The sequence below is a fragment of the Haliaeetus albicilla genome, chromosome 9 (genome assembly GCF_947461875.1).
Source record: "Haliaeetus albicilla chromosome 9, bHalAlb1.1, whole genome shotgun sequence".
NCBI lineage: Eukaryota > Metazoa > Chordata > Aves > Accipitriformes > Accipitridae > Haliaeetus > Haliaeetus albicilla.
Window position 1 is genome coordinate 16,139,259 of NC_091491.1, and position 15,628 is coordinate 16,154,886.

The following is a 15,628-nucleotide window of genomic DNA, read 5'->3' on the forward strand; positions in this document are numbered from 1 at the left end:
CAAACTAGGGGAGCAAAACATGTTTATAGAGCATGCACGTTACAGGATGGACACAGCCACGCTAAATAATTCCTACATTCATTGAATTTGATCCCAGCAACACAGGACTAAGTTCTGTTATAAATTAGTGACCAAAAGGCATGAATGGTTTGGATTACATAAGTCTTGTCTGTTGAAAGGTGACACCTTGTTTTCCACACGCTATGCTGCGCTTAAAAGCAACAAGAAGTTTGCATCAGCCACTAGGGGATGTTGTCATTTATTCAGAGAACTCAATATAGTATGCAGTACAACAGCTCACCTGCTGTATGTCTAAGCTGGTGACATCCATGTGTACAATGCAGGCTTCCAAATTTTCCAACCTGTTCTTGTCTTGGAAGTGAAGCAGCAAGTCTTTCATCACTTGAGCTGTGATCCCCATCAGCTTATCACTTAAGATATATGGCTCCAAGCACTCCAGAAAGATGCCTTTAGCTACAGAATTCTCACTCATCTTATCATATATCTGGTTAAATAATAGATCCCTAGGAGGAAAGAAGTGTTTAGTTACCAAATAATCTTATTAAAATCTCCTTACATATCTACTTTCCGAGAGCTCCAAATTAAACTCATTTTCCCCTGTATTTCTCAAACTCAGGAGCTGAGTGCCCTGCTCAGCTCCTACACTGATGCAAGTTACAGGCAGCTACACAGAATAAATTGGCTATGGATGTTACAGCAGAAAACCCCTGCTGTTAGAGGGGAAATGATGATGACAGGAAAATCTATCAAGGCAGCTTCTTTCTTAAGGGGATGGTGTGGGGGAAACAGTTTGATGCAAACTTTTCTTCCTCAACACATCAGCGAAAATTTAAGACTCACTTTTCTTTGAGTAGTGAGTACCCTGACTTTAGTATCAGTTTTTAAGCATTCCTCTAAACTGTGCAGTGATATACGATGACAATGATGTGATATGATTCCTCTAAACCATGTGATATAATAGGAGACAGCACTCAGGACTGCATGGGTTGCTGGTCTGCCTTGGGAGACAGGCTTGCAAACTCAGACTTACGTGCGCTGGAGTAAAAGACAGTAATCAACTATGACAGGCACCACGTCCTGCAGAAGAAACATAAAAAAGCTGTAGGGACTGGCAAAAAATCCTGCCAAATAGCACATACCACAGAACACAAAATGAAGCCTGTCCAATACAGAGCAGAATTGATGAGTTATTTCAATCAGCTGGTAGCTGGCACAGTGACAGGTTTTCCCCTATGCTGGTTCATATGGAGAAAACTTCTAGTCACACTTCTGCAGAGGACAGAGGGCATACAGGCTCTGCTCTGCCACCTAGCTGTAACGAAGTCCTGGTTTCATTAGTGCACACAACAGAGATGAGAGTTCAGGTGAACCGCTGCAGTATTTTTCAAAAATAGACAATTTTTGCAGCAAAGCAAAGTCTGATTAAAAAATGCAAAAGATCTAGACAAGAGAGCCCCCTGGAGCACCATACCTGAAAATGTTGCTCCATAACCTGAATTTTTCCTTGGTCAGGACATTTCTTCAAAGTCCGATCAGCATAATGGAGAAGGATTTCAACCATCTGAATTACAATAAACAAGAAAATTCATTCAAATCCTAGACTAGAGGCCCTCCTTGGTAGCACATTTAATACACTGACTTGGGGTTTGGCAGCACTGTAAACTCTGTTGTCCCATTTTGGGTATGAACTACCATGGGCAGGAAGGAGAAGAGGAAAGAGGCTGCCAAGAGACAATGGCATGACATTGCATAGAGGTGGCCCAGCAGGATGCTGAAGGCCTACACTAGCTTTAACTGATTGAGAAAGTAGGCAGCCAGTCTGCAAGCAAATTTTCAGGCAGATGAACACATCCTGAAGCATGAGGCTCATCTGGGCCATGTTTTTACCTGAAGTTTAAGTGATAGTACCTTTAAGAGCAAAACTTACTTACCTGCAAATAAAATATACATGAAGAACAAAGTACAGCTGAAAAAATATTGCAGTAATTGTGTATTTTAAACATACCCTTCCCACAAAAAGGTTCCTGCAACAACTGAACAGAATCAGTTGAAGAGTTTATTCCATGTCCATGTATACATGGAGCAAAGTCTCCATCCTGAGAGTCAGCAAGTGACGTACTGATAGACACTTGCCAACCAAAGGTCAGGAAACTCTGGAGTTACCTACGAAAAAGGTTTCTCTCCACTGTGAGGGGACCAGATATCTCAAGGCCTTGATGATAATGTCACATTTTTATTTGCTTATGCTGCAGATTTTACCCCCACCTTTACCCAAAAGGTATTTCCAAGTTTCTTTTAAAATCCTGCTCGCAATCTTAGCAAGAGAGGCACATGTACACATTCTAGAGTTAGTTGGATTAATTCTGGAGGACAGAAGCCATTACTTCCAGGAACACAGTTAGTATCCCATCAGCATACATGAAAACCCAGTTAGGAAGAGATCAGTGACTCACTCTGTCTGCAATGACTGCTTTCCGCTTGCTTGTGTCCCCAGACAAGCCTAGAAACAATGAAAGGGGAAAAAAAATTGAAGCTTTTCTCATCTAAGCTACCAGTGGAAATATAAAAATTCCACAGTTCAGATGCTAACACCACTACTGTTGAGATGCAGAGGTCAGGATACCTAAACACACAATTTTGTGTTCTACTTTTAGCCCACTCTTCTTCTGAAGAGCTTAGTCTCCCAATGTAAAGACTGTTCAAGCACAGGAATGGCAAGAACAGATCTGAGTGCTGTTTAATACTGAGAGAACAGAGGGCTGTCAAAGACTGTCTACATGAGGCTAATTGCTGGAGGATGCCTTGATGCAAAGAAGCTGAATTAAGTGCATTATAAGGGGAAAAAAAAATTCTGAAATGCCAACTCAAAAAGACAGTAATTCTTTGAATACTGAAAAACTGTCTGCATAATTGCATTATATACACCCATTAAAACGAGACAAATCTTCATATGCTAGCAATTTCACAGCAGGAGTTTCTTATCTCAAGAACTTGAGTCTCATCTGTCAAAACCATCAGAAGTTATTTGCTGAAAAGTCAATGCATCCAGTCCAAATCAGACTGTTCAAGGGGTAGTTTCTGGCATAATTAACATGTTTATCATAACAAGCTATGTGCTCACAAAGCATCCTCCTTCAGAGGAAACATGGTGCCAAAGCCCAGCAGTTCTTTCAGTCAGTTGAATAGTCAGAGGAGACCTGAATTAAAGTACCTGCTTGGCAGAGCTGACAGAACATCACACTGAAAATTACCTACAGGTCATGCATGACCTTCAGGAATATTTTAGCAGGCTAGATATTCAACACATGGATCCACCTCCTTCACAGCAAAGTGACAACAGATAGGAGTCACAACACATACCAAGTCAGATTTTCATTTGAAAACAGCAGACTGCTAAAGGGACTACGACTCTGAAAAAATCAAACCAATCCATATAAAGGTGTTGTTTCTGCCAAACCCAAAGCATGACATCCTACTTTCTTTTCTTCAATTCATTTCTCTTTTTTTTTTTTCCTGAAAAAGTGATTTCTGTACATGCATAGGTTTAAAACCTTCCCTAGTGGTTTCAATTAAAAAAAAAAAAAAAAAAAGCCAAACCCAAACTTACCTACTACAGCCTTTGCTTTACCTTCATAAAAAGACCAAGCTAGAGCCAGGGCATCCGTGAGACGCTCTTGTTTCAGAAGGTGGTCAACTCTCTAAAATAACAAGTAATACTGGACCTTAGTATTGCAGAAAAGATGATCCCCTCCCATTTAAGATCAGCATTTCCCAGTAGTGGGTCATGATCCCTGACAGCAAGGGGACAGGAAACCTCAGAAGCTCTCAACACATTGCAGTAAAGGACAGTATCTCAAAAAGATTCTCTCATATGTACATTTGCTGCTGGACAGTTAAAAAAGACCAAGAAATGTCAGGCTCCAGTATGTCAAGTCACTGTGGGCTACATTTTAGGTCAGATGCTTGATAGATGGAGACCCACAGCATTGGCGAGTGTCTGCAATCACAAAGAATAAACATTTTTTACTCCCCATCCTTGCCTCATTGCTTAGAGCACAACAAAAAACTGCCATGTTTTCAGCATATGGGTGCAGTCATCCTACCCTTTTTCTCCTGAGCTCACAGTCAACAATGATTGAAATAGATCACAAATATTTTCTGCTTTAAAGGATTATTAGCACAAAAGGTCAAGCACCACTGGTCTTGGTATGTTAGGTCAAAATGTTAAAGTACTGTTTGAAATATGAGAAATTCTGAGTCTCAGACGACCTTTCTGTACCGCAGCAAGAACTCTCAGCTTCACACCCTAATCCCTCACATACTCAATTACAACTCTTGAGTAAGTCCCCTACAATAAAGAGGCCTGCAGCACAACAGAAACCATACAGTAATTTAGAAGGAGGTTGGCTCAGAGCATGTAAGTTGTGATTGAATTCTGAATTCTAGGAAAACCAGTACATGAAATCATGGGTCAAAGCAAGAATTTTCATTAACAATTTACTAAACCAAAGTCAGTAGTGAATGGCTGGAGGGAAGACTAGCAGAGGAAAGTGATCTTGGTAACTAAAACCAGCAACTGTATAAAGTTCAACAGAGCTGAACCATTCATATTTTATTAAAGGTCCTGAAACAGTGTCACATGGAGGAGCTTATAATCATGGATGACTACAAGAGCTGTAAAGCAGGTAAGAGGAAAAAAGGTGAAGTTCACTGCTTAAAGGAGAAATGCAACACTGGAAAGAAACTACTATCGGAGTTCTTCAGAATCAGCCTTGAAGCCCCTTTCTACATAATGATTCAGTCAACTAACTTGGCATAAGCTGAATTTAATAATGAAGTTTGCTGATAACCAACTGTAAACATGTGACGTGAGAGAGCAGACCAGAAAGACAGACACAATAGGATTGCCCGTAAAGCTGGGTAACAGAAGTATGATGCAATCAATCCAATGGTACAAACAACTTAGAGCAGAAATCAGGGTTTGGCTATGGGATACTGGTGAATCTCGAGAGTGCCACAAGCCACTGACATCATGAAGCCAAAGGAACAGCAAAATGAGACCCAAGGATGCATAAGGAATGACATACCTAGTAGAGACGGTGAAGAACAGGTGACATTGTGCATGGCACTTGTAAGACCCTACCCAGAGTAATGTGCCAAAGTGTTTACTTATGTTCAAGAAACTGAGCAAAGGAGGTGCAAAGAACACTGACTATGAAAAAAGAAAGGAATGGGAAGGTAATCTTACAAGAGGATGATTAAGGAGCTTTGCTTAGCCTTGTAAAACAAAGTCTGAGAGAGAACATGCATACACTGACTAAACATACTGCAAAGTGATGATCCAGAAAGGAAAAACTGCTGTTTAACTCAAGTGAAAATAACAACACAGGAACAAATAGAAATAAATAGATCAATAGGAACTTTAGTGTGGAAATTGATAGGGTTTCAGCTGTCAGAGAAATGATGTTCCAAAAAAATCTTCTACCAACAGAAACAAGGATCTAAAATCCAGTGAACTTTCTAGGTAGTCTTTGATGGATTTTATGATGTAGCTCCTGCAGTAGCTCGAAACAAAATACAGTAAACCAGATTTCCTTCCACTCCTGTATGCTTATCTGGCAGATAGAAGGCTAGCGCTTACACAGTCCTCCGAAGTCACACATTGCACTAACTCTATCTTGTTAACAGAAGCTGAAACATGGCAAGGCATTATGTCCTGCTTGGGAGAACAAAGTCTCCATTCAGCCTACAAGTTTATGCAAGTGGGAGTCCCATAGCATCCCACCACAGAAAGCAGTGTACCTACAGTGCTGGCTGTGCATAGCAATCAGGGATCCTGAACACAGTGCTCAGAACGTGCTTCACAAATGCTCTCCCCATCCTCTCAAGCTATATTTAAGCAATTTGAACCTACTAAGCTGTACAGTTTTCCTCTCAACGTACCTCTCTCCAGCTTCTCAATGTCATGACATGAACAGACTAGAAAATTAAAAAAAAATTTAAAAATTATTTAGTTACAGTTGCTCATGTAGCCTGTGGTATCCCACAGACCCACCAAAGCATGCTCATACAGGTGAAGCTAAGTAAAGCAACACTCAAGCTTGGCATGGCAGGAATAAATTGGATGTTTATATTAAACAGAAAAAATTCTTTACATGGCCTTACAACCCATCTGCTCCAAGATACCATCCCTCACTTTTTCCCCTACTTCCACATGCCATCCTATAGGCCACCCCTCTTTGCCTTTTCACAGAAAGGCACTGCAGGACAGGAAAAGTGAATAACATATTCCTTTTATCATTCCATACAATAGAGTCTAGTATTCCCTGCTGTCTTATTTTCTTCTGTTTACTCACTAGCAGGTTTAAGACAGAGAAATTGAAGCTTAGCACAGAGGAGATGTCAGTAAAGTAATGCTAAGTCTACCCTGAAGCAACATGAACCAAGATACTGTGAAACTATGACAACGTCTTACTTAGCCTGTACCTCGGCCAAGACCAAATTATTGCACAATTCTTTAATCCCACCACATAACTGCACAAAGAACCCATCCCTGATTCCCATCTCCATATAATAAAAAATTGCCCTTCTCCAGAAGATGAGCTACCATCAACAGTGAATGCCCCATATTTTTATTAAAAGCTCCCCACATTTACCTTAGTTCCAAGGTAAAAGATCTGGCCACCACAGCTGCTGATGGACTGATAACAAGCTTTCTCTCCAACCAATGCCTACAGGGAAAAAAGATTACACGCAAGTAAAACTGCTTTTTGTTTTTGTAAAATTTCCTAAGAAACATATATACATTTGAACTTTAGAAACACTTTGTAATTCAGAAATCAAAATGAGGATTGGGATAGAACAACACAGATTGCTGGGTAGTAGTAAGTAAAAAAACTCTGCTGCCACTCCTTCCTGGTTGTGAACACAGCTTAAAATGCTACTGAGCTCTGGCTGTCCAGAAAACATGATGAAGTCATAAGGACCCACAAGCAGTGCTCTGTGTCTATCCTTAGATGCAAAAAAAGTTATGGGGACTCTTTCCTTGCCATCTGCTTCTTCACAAACCTTCCTCAAGAGCAAATGTGTAGGAGACACAGATGGAAAGAATACTGTTGAAGTGAGAGTTGCTACAACAGAAGTTTGAATACCAGTAACTAGTGTTTAAAAGGCTGTATATGGGCACATTTATAATGTGAGAAATGGAGTATCACATCAAAATTAAAAGATTTTACCACAATGCATGGGCAGTGCTTGCTTCCCGCTCCACTGCACAGTTACACAGGCTAGAGCTATTTGTCCTGTACTTTTCTCAGTCTGGTCAGATAGGGAAGCTTCCTGGTTCTCTTCCTATTGCTGAAAAGCGTGTCCATTCCAGGGATTACCGTAACAACACTTCAACCTCCTCAACACAGGACCTAAGGTTGAAGTAGCAGATATTCCCTGTATCTTTCTTTACATGCTGCAGTAGAAGATTGGGGTCTGACAGTCTTCATCCACAAACCCAGGCATCTCTGAAACCAGAATATCTCTTATGGGGGCAGCAGCCTCATCTAAGATTTGCCTTCCAGAATGTCTGCAGAACTAACACAGGAAAATGCGTATTTCTGATCCTGAGCTATGGGAAATAAAAAAACCCCAAACCTTCCCATGAGAAGTTGTCCATGACTCAATTGCTCTGAGGTAGGTTGTCTTGTAACTCCTACTGAAATGCAGGAAAGAGACTTTCTTGTTAATATCCTTAGTATTTCAAAATGGCATTATAGACTTCAGATCTCATCTGCCACTTAGAGTCTGTGAATTAAATAGGGGTATTCTCTAGACTCATAATAGCATTTTAACACACAGCACTTATTTGGGCCCACCAGTTTTTCAATCCACATGTCTCTGGCTTTGATGGTAATCACCAGAAGCCCTCCCAGGACACTGCAGAACTTCTGGATTTGAGTGAAAGGCTCTGAATAATGACATATCCTAGCAAGGAGAACTCATATATACAACCTTAGTGCCAATCTCTTGCTATGTTCTGTGAGATTGTGCCTGGTAATTCCAGATCATGTGGCAGGCACTACATAAGCTAACTTAGATTAAACTCCACCTTCTGACTCTTTCTTCCTCAGTATGCATCTGCAGCAGAAAGAATGACAGCAATGCTAGCAGTGTGAAGTAGATAAAGCAGTGAAAGCCAGATAAGCAGCAGCTATGTAGATCTAAAGGCTGCACAGACTCCTCATAGATCTGGCCATCCAGACTGAGCACCAAGGAACAGAGTACTTCTTCCAAAGGTAACCATGACAGAGAATTCTTTTTTATGAAATCCTGCCATCCTGCATTGAAGGAACTTCTCCTTGGGCTTCTGGAGCTGAGTCATGACCATATGCTGGGCTTGAAATTGCGGATCCAAACTACAGACCCACATGAGCCTTCTGCTAGTTGTTTGGGCCAGCAAGTCTCACAGGGCTATAGCAGAAATTAATAGGAACCATATCATCCAGCTATGGAATTTCAGAACCCCTGGGCTTTCTCTGGTGAAGCACTGGGAGGTTTGAATACAAGGATGGAAGGCCCTTTCTTACACACACTCTTGGCAAACTGTTTCCAAAACAGAGAAACTAATTTTCTACTGAAAGCCATAACTTGTCCCACAACCATGGCTTTAAAAAACCTTCCACAATGCTATAGCAATACAAATACTACATCAAAGTGAGTCTGCTGCAGAAGGCACAGGTAGGTTACAAGAGCTATCAGGAGCCACTGAAATTAACACCTACTTCAGGAATAAAACATGTTCAGACACCACATGGGCCAGGGTCCAAAAAAAAAAACCCAAAACAACAAGCATGAAAGTCAACATGAAAGACAGACAAATAAACAAAAGAGGAAAAAGTAGAAGACACAAAGTTTGAAGTGTTGAAACTTCCACTAGTATGGATGGGTTTGTTTTTTTACGTCAAACAAAAAAGAAGCATAGTACCTACAAGCATAGGTACTATGTTTCATCCTCTACCCCTGCGTGACAATCTAGGAGATGATGGCAGCGAATGCACGTACTGCACAGGCACTGCTACGGCAGAGTATTTGTGGCATACAAAGTAGAAAAGCCTATAGGAATCTCTTGAAGAATAAAGCACATCAGCTTTTTTCCTATGCAGAGTATTCCAAAGCTTGGTAACTTCAGAGCAGCTCCTAAAAACATCAGTGCACAACAGGAAACATGAACTGTTTGTTAATTGGCCACATCAACACCATGTATGATTTCCAAGATGCTTCAAAAAGGCTTTTTTCTCCAGGTTTCCACTTAGGGCATATCTGAAACAGTTAGCTAACACAAGCAGGTCATTTGTGTCTACCAGGGCTTCGCTGACATTGCCTCCCGTAGCCAGCGATTTGAAGTGGCTGCTGTTGTAGACTAGCTGAACTTCTGGTATCTCTATGGTCTCCAGCTCCTCCTGTGTCTGACGATCTATAACATGCAGCTTCTCTACACTGTCCAGAAGCACTGCTGTCCGTGAGTTTATCCACTGAAAAAGCAACAAATCACAGATTTCAGCAAGGCATACACAACTAGAAGCCAACTAAGCAGGCTCTGGCCATATCCCTGAGTATTAATACTGGAAGTTCTAGGATGGCTAGCAGCTTTGTTACTATACACAGTCACTTCACAACAGCACCCATGCATAACTCTGAAGGTAAAGATAGGGAGGCTCCATCTGGAGTATGAGCTTTAACACTGAGAAAAATGACAAGGAACCTTCTTCAGAGAAACCACCTATAGACAAATGGCAATCCACCAGAGTTCTTGTCCTCTTGGTGCACTCTTTATGCTCTAGCACACTTTCTATCCAAAGGTCTCAAAACCAAGACTACTATAACACCAGTTCTCAAATCCCTTAGGAGGTAAATATGGCATCAGGAGGCATTAAAACCAGAAATAGTACATTTAAGTTTAACTCAAAGCCTGTCATTCATATTCTGTGGCTTCTGCTTTTATCTTCAAAAACCTGCAAATAAAAAGGCTTTTTTTTGCTGCTTTTACAGGTTTTGTTTTGTTTTTTTTTTAAACAGCCAAGCATATTTGTTAACAGACTTCAAATTCCAGCTGATGTGGATGTCCATCTTGGTATTTTGGTCTTTCATGTTTTACTCACTGTATTCTGTAAATGTGTTTGAGTTGAACAATTTTTTTTGTTGAAAGCATCAAACAATTACGGTGCTTTAGCAAGCACTCATATATGGAAACACTAGAATTTTACCGAGCCAATTACACAGAATTTTGAATTCTTTTTAGTGACAACATAGAATAGAAATCTTTCTTGCCAGATTCTGTCTGGCTCTTGAAAATATTTCCTCAACAAGGCTACCCCCCCTTCCCAAAAAGGGCAGTATTATTGCCTTCATGCTACTAATTTTTTATCCTTTAGCTACTACTTGCTATTCCACTCGTGCTGGTTTTCCAGTAAGTCCCAAGTTTAAGGACATTTTCATTTAGTTAGCCCCAGATAAACACAGCCACTTCTTATGCTACATTTGTAAAGCCAATAATATAGAACTAAGGGCTACTGAGATACATTTACAAGAAAACCAGTGCAAAAAAAATTAACCATTCTGTAGTATTGAGACTTACAGTAAAGTTGATGAGGTCATAGTGTAGATGAAGCTGCCTCTGCTTAGTGACATGTATTGCACCAGTATCATCTCTCTTTACCTGAAAGAGAAATTGGACAATGCTGACTCAAACTCAAAGACTTTCTTCAGCTCAACCTCTCTGTTCCCAGAGCACATCACACCAACTCCAGGAGTCTGGAGCTCCCCTCAGCCAAGCACGTTGAGCATGCAGTAGCAGGACACACACTTCTCAAATGGAGTGTAATGTCTCACTTTCAAAAGCACTCATGTAAGTGAGGAAACAGAAGGCTCTGAGCAGGGGGCAGTAAAAATATATAGCCTCTGATGGATCAATTTTAAATCATTTATTTGTACTACAAGAGTTGTATGTCAAACAAGCCAGCACTACACGTGTTCAAGGGATTGCTCCCCCTGCCCCACCTCACGTATTATATCAAGCAATTCAGTTTCTAAAAGGGGTGCAAACCTCCAGCATTTGTACAGAGAGCACCAAAGAAGGACTGATTCTCCTTCACTGACTATCAAGGGGCTCAGCCCCACTGGAAAACTGAATTGAAGGGAGATGTTGCATGACAACTCCTAGTCAAGAGTTCTCTCTCATCCTATGCAGGAACTACTGTACTTTCTGCTCGTAAGAATCAGAACTACAGAATGCTAATGTGAAACTGGCTTTATTTGATCATCATTTAAAAAAGCATTCTGCAAAAATAAGGTTTTTTACATTTTGACAATTTGAAGTACAGCAATAGGGACCTGAATTCAGGTAATGGCTGCTGTTTAGTAACCTATAAGCAGAGCAGCACCACTGGCCATAGCTGAGCTGGTATCTGTGCAGAGGCTCCTGCTATTGCATGCGCAGACATCTCCAGCAAGACCGACTTAAACATAGATCCTTTTCTTTTTCCTTAAGTTTACTGAGAAAGAAGATAGAGGAGAAAGAGGGTTCAATCCAGACAACACAATGTCTGGGTGCTTGAGCAAAGCTTAAGGTTCAAGATGAGAGCAGAGCTAGGAAACAAAATTAGCACTCCAGAGCCAAAATGCCAGATTTTCTGAAGCCTAGGTACTGCTCTCATACTGAAATCAGACATGAAGTCATTTTCAAACAATCATATCTGCATGTGTAACTTCTGCAGATCTAAACAGGAGGAGCAGAATGCCTGAAAGTCACATGCCAACAGGACCTGAAAACTGTTGTCTCTCAGTGGTTTATACAAATTTTTTCCAGACTCATCTTTTAAAGCAAAAAAAAAAAAAAAAAAGCTATCTCAAATTCATGCGATCTCCCTGAAAACAAACCACATTCTTCTACCTCCAGTAGAAATGAGATAAGCTTCAAATCAACACTTCTGGAATGCATAAAGCTCACGCCTACAGATTCTCAGGGAAGGGCATCACTGCTTGCTGAAGAGCAATGACCAACAGGTGAGTTTTCCCAAGCTGGATGCAAGATGCAGACATGCCTAGCATGCACAGATATCATACTTTCACTGAGACAGAGGCTCAGTCAACTGAATATGTAAGACATGACTATATGAAAAGCAGCATAAAACATCCAAGGCTTACCAGAAGAAAATGAACAACGTCTCCTCGACAAAATGCAAGCATAGGGTTCACAGAGTTCTGTACAGCCACAAAGTGCCATGCCAGAAGAGGGACACTAGAAGGGTCCATCTGTTAAACAAAAAGCAGAGCCAGTATTTAAGGTACACAAGCCAGAACCTCCTTTCCAGGACACATGCTGTTCATCAGCTGCTACTCTCTGACTTTGCCATGTACACACACAGGCTGTAAAGCAATTTCCTGGTCTGCTGGCAGCTGAGCAGTAGCTTGTGCTCTTTGGTCCAGCCACATGGTTTAGGCGCAACGTATGTCTCTTGGCAAAGTGGGCGGCCAGTCAGAACAAAACCTGTGTCCTAGCTGCTTAATGTAGATCCAATCTCGCATGGGTTGATGGACCAAGACAAGCTGCAGCTTCCTAGCAGCCTTGTCTCCATTCTCCGAATCTAGCATATCCCACATCTTCCCCCAGCTGCTTTTCCAAGAGGAATTATACTAGTGACTAGTGAAAGTGAATAATCAAGAGTTTAGAAGACTGTTTAGTGCTCCAATTCCACTTTGTTTCCATCCCTGCAATTAAGGGTTTGATTTTATGGTTCTTATGTGGAGCAACGGCCCCAGTCCAAGGTGATTGTAGCCGTAATCAGGTCAACATCCCATCTGTGGGTGAATCCAGGCTGGAGCAGGGAAGACAAGAAGCTGAGGGCACCTCAGGTCCTGTGTTCCTCCCTTCCTACTTATTAGAGAAATTCAGCATCTTCACATAGGTACAGCTGAAAGCAGCCTTTTCACCTTCTCTCTGCCCACAATCTGCACACGAGACCAACAGATTATCACTGCAATTCCACAGTGCAGCGTTTACTGCGTGCTGACAAAGTAGCAATACCAAACACCTGGTCCTAATCTCATCCCCTTCACTCTAGGAACTGTTTGTAGCCATAATTCTAAAAGTAACTGGCTTCATTACTCACACGACCGTAGGGAAAGGTCATCCACACTTTCAGAGATGGCTTCAGGCCAATAACCAGTATCTTCAAGAAAAACAAAAAAGTGCAATAAAATATTTGAGTATATACCAGAAAACTTCTACTTTTTGATTTCTCACACAAAGCCTTCTGCAAGCAGCAAGTTACCTTTGTTAGGGAGGCCATGGCCAGCAGTGAATATTGGGTGATAGGATGGTCTCTCAGCTCAAGTTTTGCATGTAATGGTTCAATACAGCAAACTTCCCCCTTTGAGCCACTGAAGAGACATCGAGATTCACACGTTCTCACTCCCATAACCCTCCTGCAAAGAAGAGAAATCAGCTTGATGGCCAGCTATCAAGAAGAGATCAGCCCAACAATCTAATGAAATCTCAGGAGTGATCCTTCATAAATACTGTTTTTAAAGAGTCCTTTACACAGCTCCAGGGAACGCTTTTAATGTGTCACTGAAAGCAGTCCCATACAGCTGCTCAGATACAGACAAGAATGCCTTAAGATCTTATTTAACAGTAAAGTTTTGGCAATTCCTGGACATGATCAGAGTCCCTAGACTGTCAACTCTTCTTCCTTGTCCCTCGTCCTCTTGAAGAGGCCAAGAAGAAAATGAGCAGTCACTGCAAGGGAACTCTCACTAACGAAACAAGGAAAACCAAGAGGCGGAACTTTTATGACAACTACCAAGAGCCCACAAGGAATGCCAAGATTCTGGGCAATACACTGATACCTTAATAACTTAGGCTGTTCTTTGACTATGACATTGCCAGATATCATCTTGCTTCAGCTGTGAAATTATACTGCAGCCCTAAATTACACCTTCAACATTCAGACAGTAGCTTTATTGGTTCCAATAGGTTTTTTTGCTTAGGTTTTAGAAACTATGACCGAGCATTAGTTTCTTGTACTTTCTATGGGTACTTAAGAGTTATTGTCTTACTTAAATGACAGTTCAAATACGGAGCCTCCGCTGTCATTGCAAATTGCAAGCGTTGGGTCATCTGTAAACTGAGCAGATAATTAGATTAAAAGTGGGACTAAGAAATAAACTACAAAAAAATTGATAGAAAAATGTATGCTATGGCATTGTTAACAGCACACCGAAGTACAAGCATTGTACCTACCAGAAAGATACCTTTAACATACGGAGTGGAGACAATTACTGGCTTTTTTTAAGACGTGTAAGAAAAGCAAAGTTCTGTGTTTCATCTTCACCCCTCCAGTAAGGCCCATTACTAGGTTTTGTTACAAAGTCCCATTACCTTCTATTGCAGCTCAGAACTACAGCACACCAAAACCCATGTTACCACTAGAACAGCTCACAACCTCAAGCCCCTGAGTTGGTGCCAGAGCTGGTGAATGGGCTGCAGTCACAAACAGACCAAAATCAGAAACATCCAGAACTACTAATGATACCAAATAATCCAGATAAGGAAAAGGGTCACAGCCACAGCTGAGACACCCTTCTGGAGGACTCTGCAATCCAGCATCTAGGAGCACAAGCACCTGGGCTGTATAGCCATGTCTGAGTAATCTTCAATGCTGGTACTGCCATCAGGTCATCAGCTGGAGAAGGGGCCCACTAGGAGCAGAGGACCTGGCACAGGGAAATATCCATCTTAATGCACAGGGCAAAGATGGCAGAGGTGGAAGCGTGGAAGATGCAGTGGTAAAGGGGCACCTTCATGCCCACAAAACATTTTTGGTTAGCCAGGTGAGACCAACCAGTACATGAGAACCTGTCCTTGAGCAGCATGACCCACCAGACCCACTACACTAGTTCCATATGTGACACTGTATGGGTCTAGGATGTCTCAGCAAGGTCCAGGAAAGAAGAAGAGAGAGATGAGTTTGGGTGATGCACAAAAGTCACTGCTCTGACCAGGCTGCCAAGAAGCATTATGCTCTGGTAGGAGAGGTCCACATAAAGCTGTGCACAAAATCAGATATGAGTTTCTGTGTGTGATGACAACACTATGTTGAACAAGAAACCATAGCTGATTTCTCTTTCAACCCAAACATTCCCAACAAGTTATTTGAAAAACTGCTGACAGAAGCTACTTTCTACACTTCAGACTCTTTTAAGTTTAAAGTTAGCAAGTCACATATCCAGTTCCCACCACTGCAAGTCTTAGAAAAATGTATTCTAGCAATTAATTCTTCATAGATTTTGGCATCAGAGAGAGGAGTTATAACAGACAACAACTGTTGTTTGTTATAGTACAACTCACAGCCAATACTACTATTTCAGCTCTCAAAATACGCAGTTTCTTTTTAAAATAGCATTTCTGCTCATTTTTCTCACCTCTAGATACTATTGCCACATAGCTCCTAGGCAGCTGCTCTCATCTGTGAATCTAAAAGTACTACACAAGGAAAGTCAACACATCTGACTGAACAAAAGTATGTTTTAACGGAAAAAAAAAAGTAGTATACAAGGA

General features: G+C 41.3%; 1 protein-coding gene across 4 annotated transcripts in view; it reads right to left on the bottom strand.

Moving 5' to 3' along the window:
- The window catches only part of VPS8 (VPS8 subunit of CORVET complex), an 85,024-nt gene that overhangs the window by 52,758 nt on the left and 16,638 nt on the right, over positions 1 to 15,628 (bottom strand). For 3 of the 4 annotated variants that reach the window (XM_069791825.1, XM_069791823.1, XM_069791826.1), the window contains exons 9-21: positions 14,128 to 14,195; positions 13,341 to 13,494; positions 13,179 to 13,238; positions 12,214 to 12,321; positions 10,646 to 10,726; positions 9,372 to 9,542; positions 6,678 to 6,752; positions 5,965 to 6,000; positions 3,629 to 3,719; positions 2,475 to 2,521; positions 1,493 to 1,582; positions 1,052 to 1,098; positions 302 to 524 (exon numbers count right to left, since the gene is read on the bottom strand). In XM_069791825.1, the coding sequence (XP_069647926.1) occupies positions 302 to 524; positions 1,052 to 1,098; positions 1,493 to 1,582; positions 2,475 to 2,521; positions 3,629 to 3,719; positions 5,965 to 6,000; positions 6,678 to 6,752; positions 9,372 to 9,542; positions 10,646 to 10,726; positions 12,214 to 12,321; positions 13,179 to 13,238; positions 13,341 to 13,494; positions 14,128 to 14,195 (1,251 nt within the window). The remainder of the gene's footprint in view (positions 1 to 301; positions 525 to 1,051; positions 1,099 to 1,492; positions 1,583 to 2,474; positions 2,522 to 3,628; positions 3,720 to 5,964; positions 6,001 to 6,677; positions 6,753 to 9,371; positions 9,543 to 10,645; positions 10,727 to 12,213; positions 12,322 to 13,178; positions 13,239 to 13,340; positions 13,495 to 14,127; positions 14,196 to 15,628) is intronic. The other variant, XM_069791824.1, reaches the window with a different exon arrangement.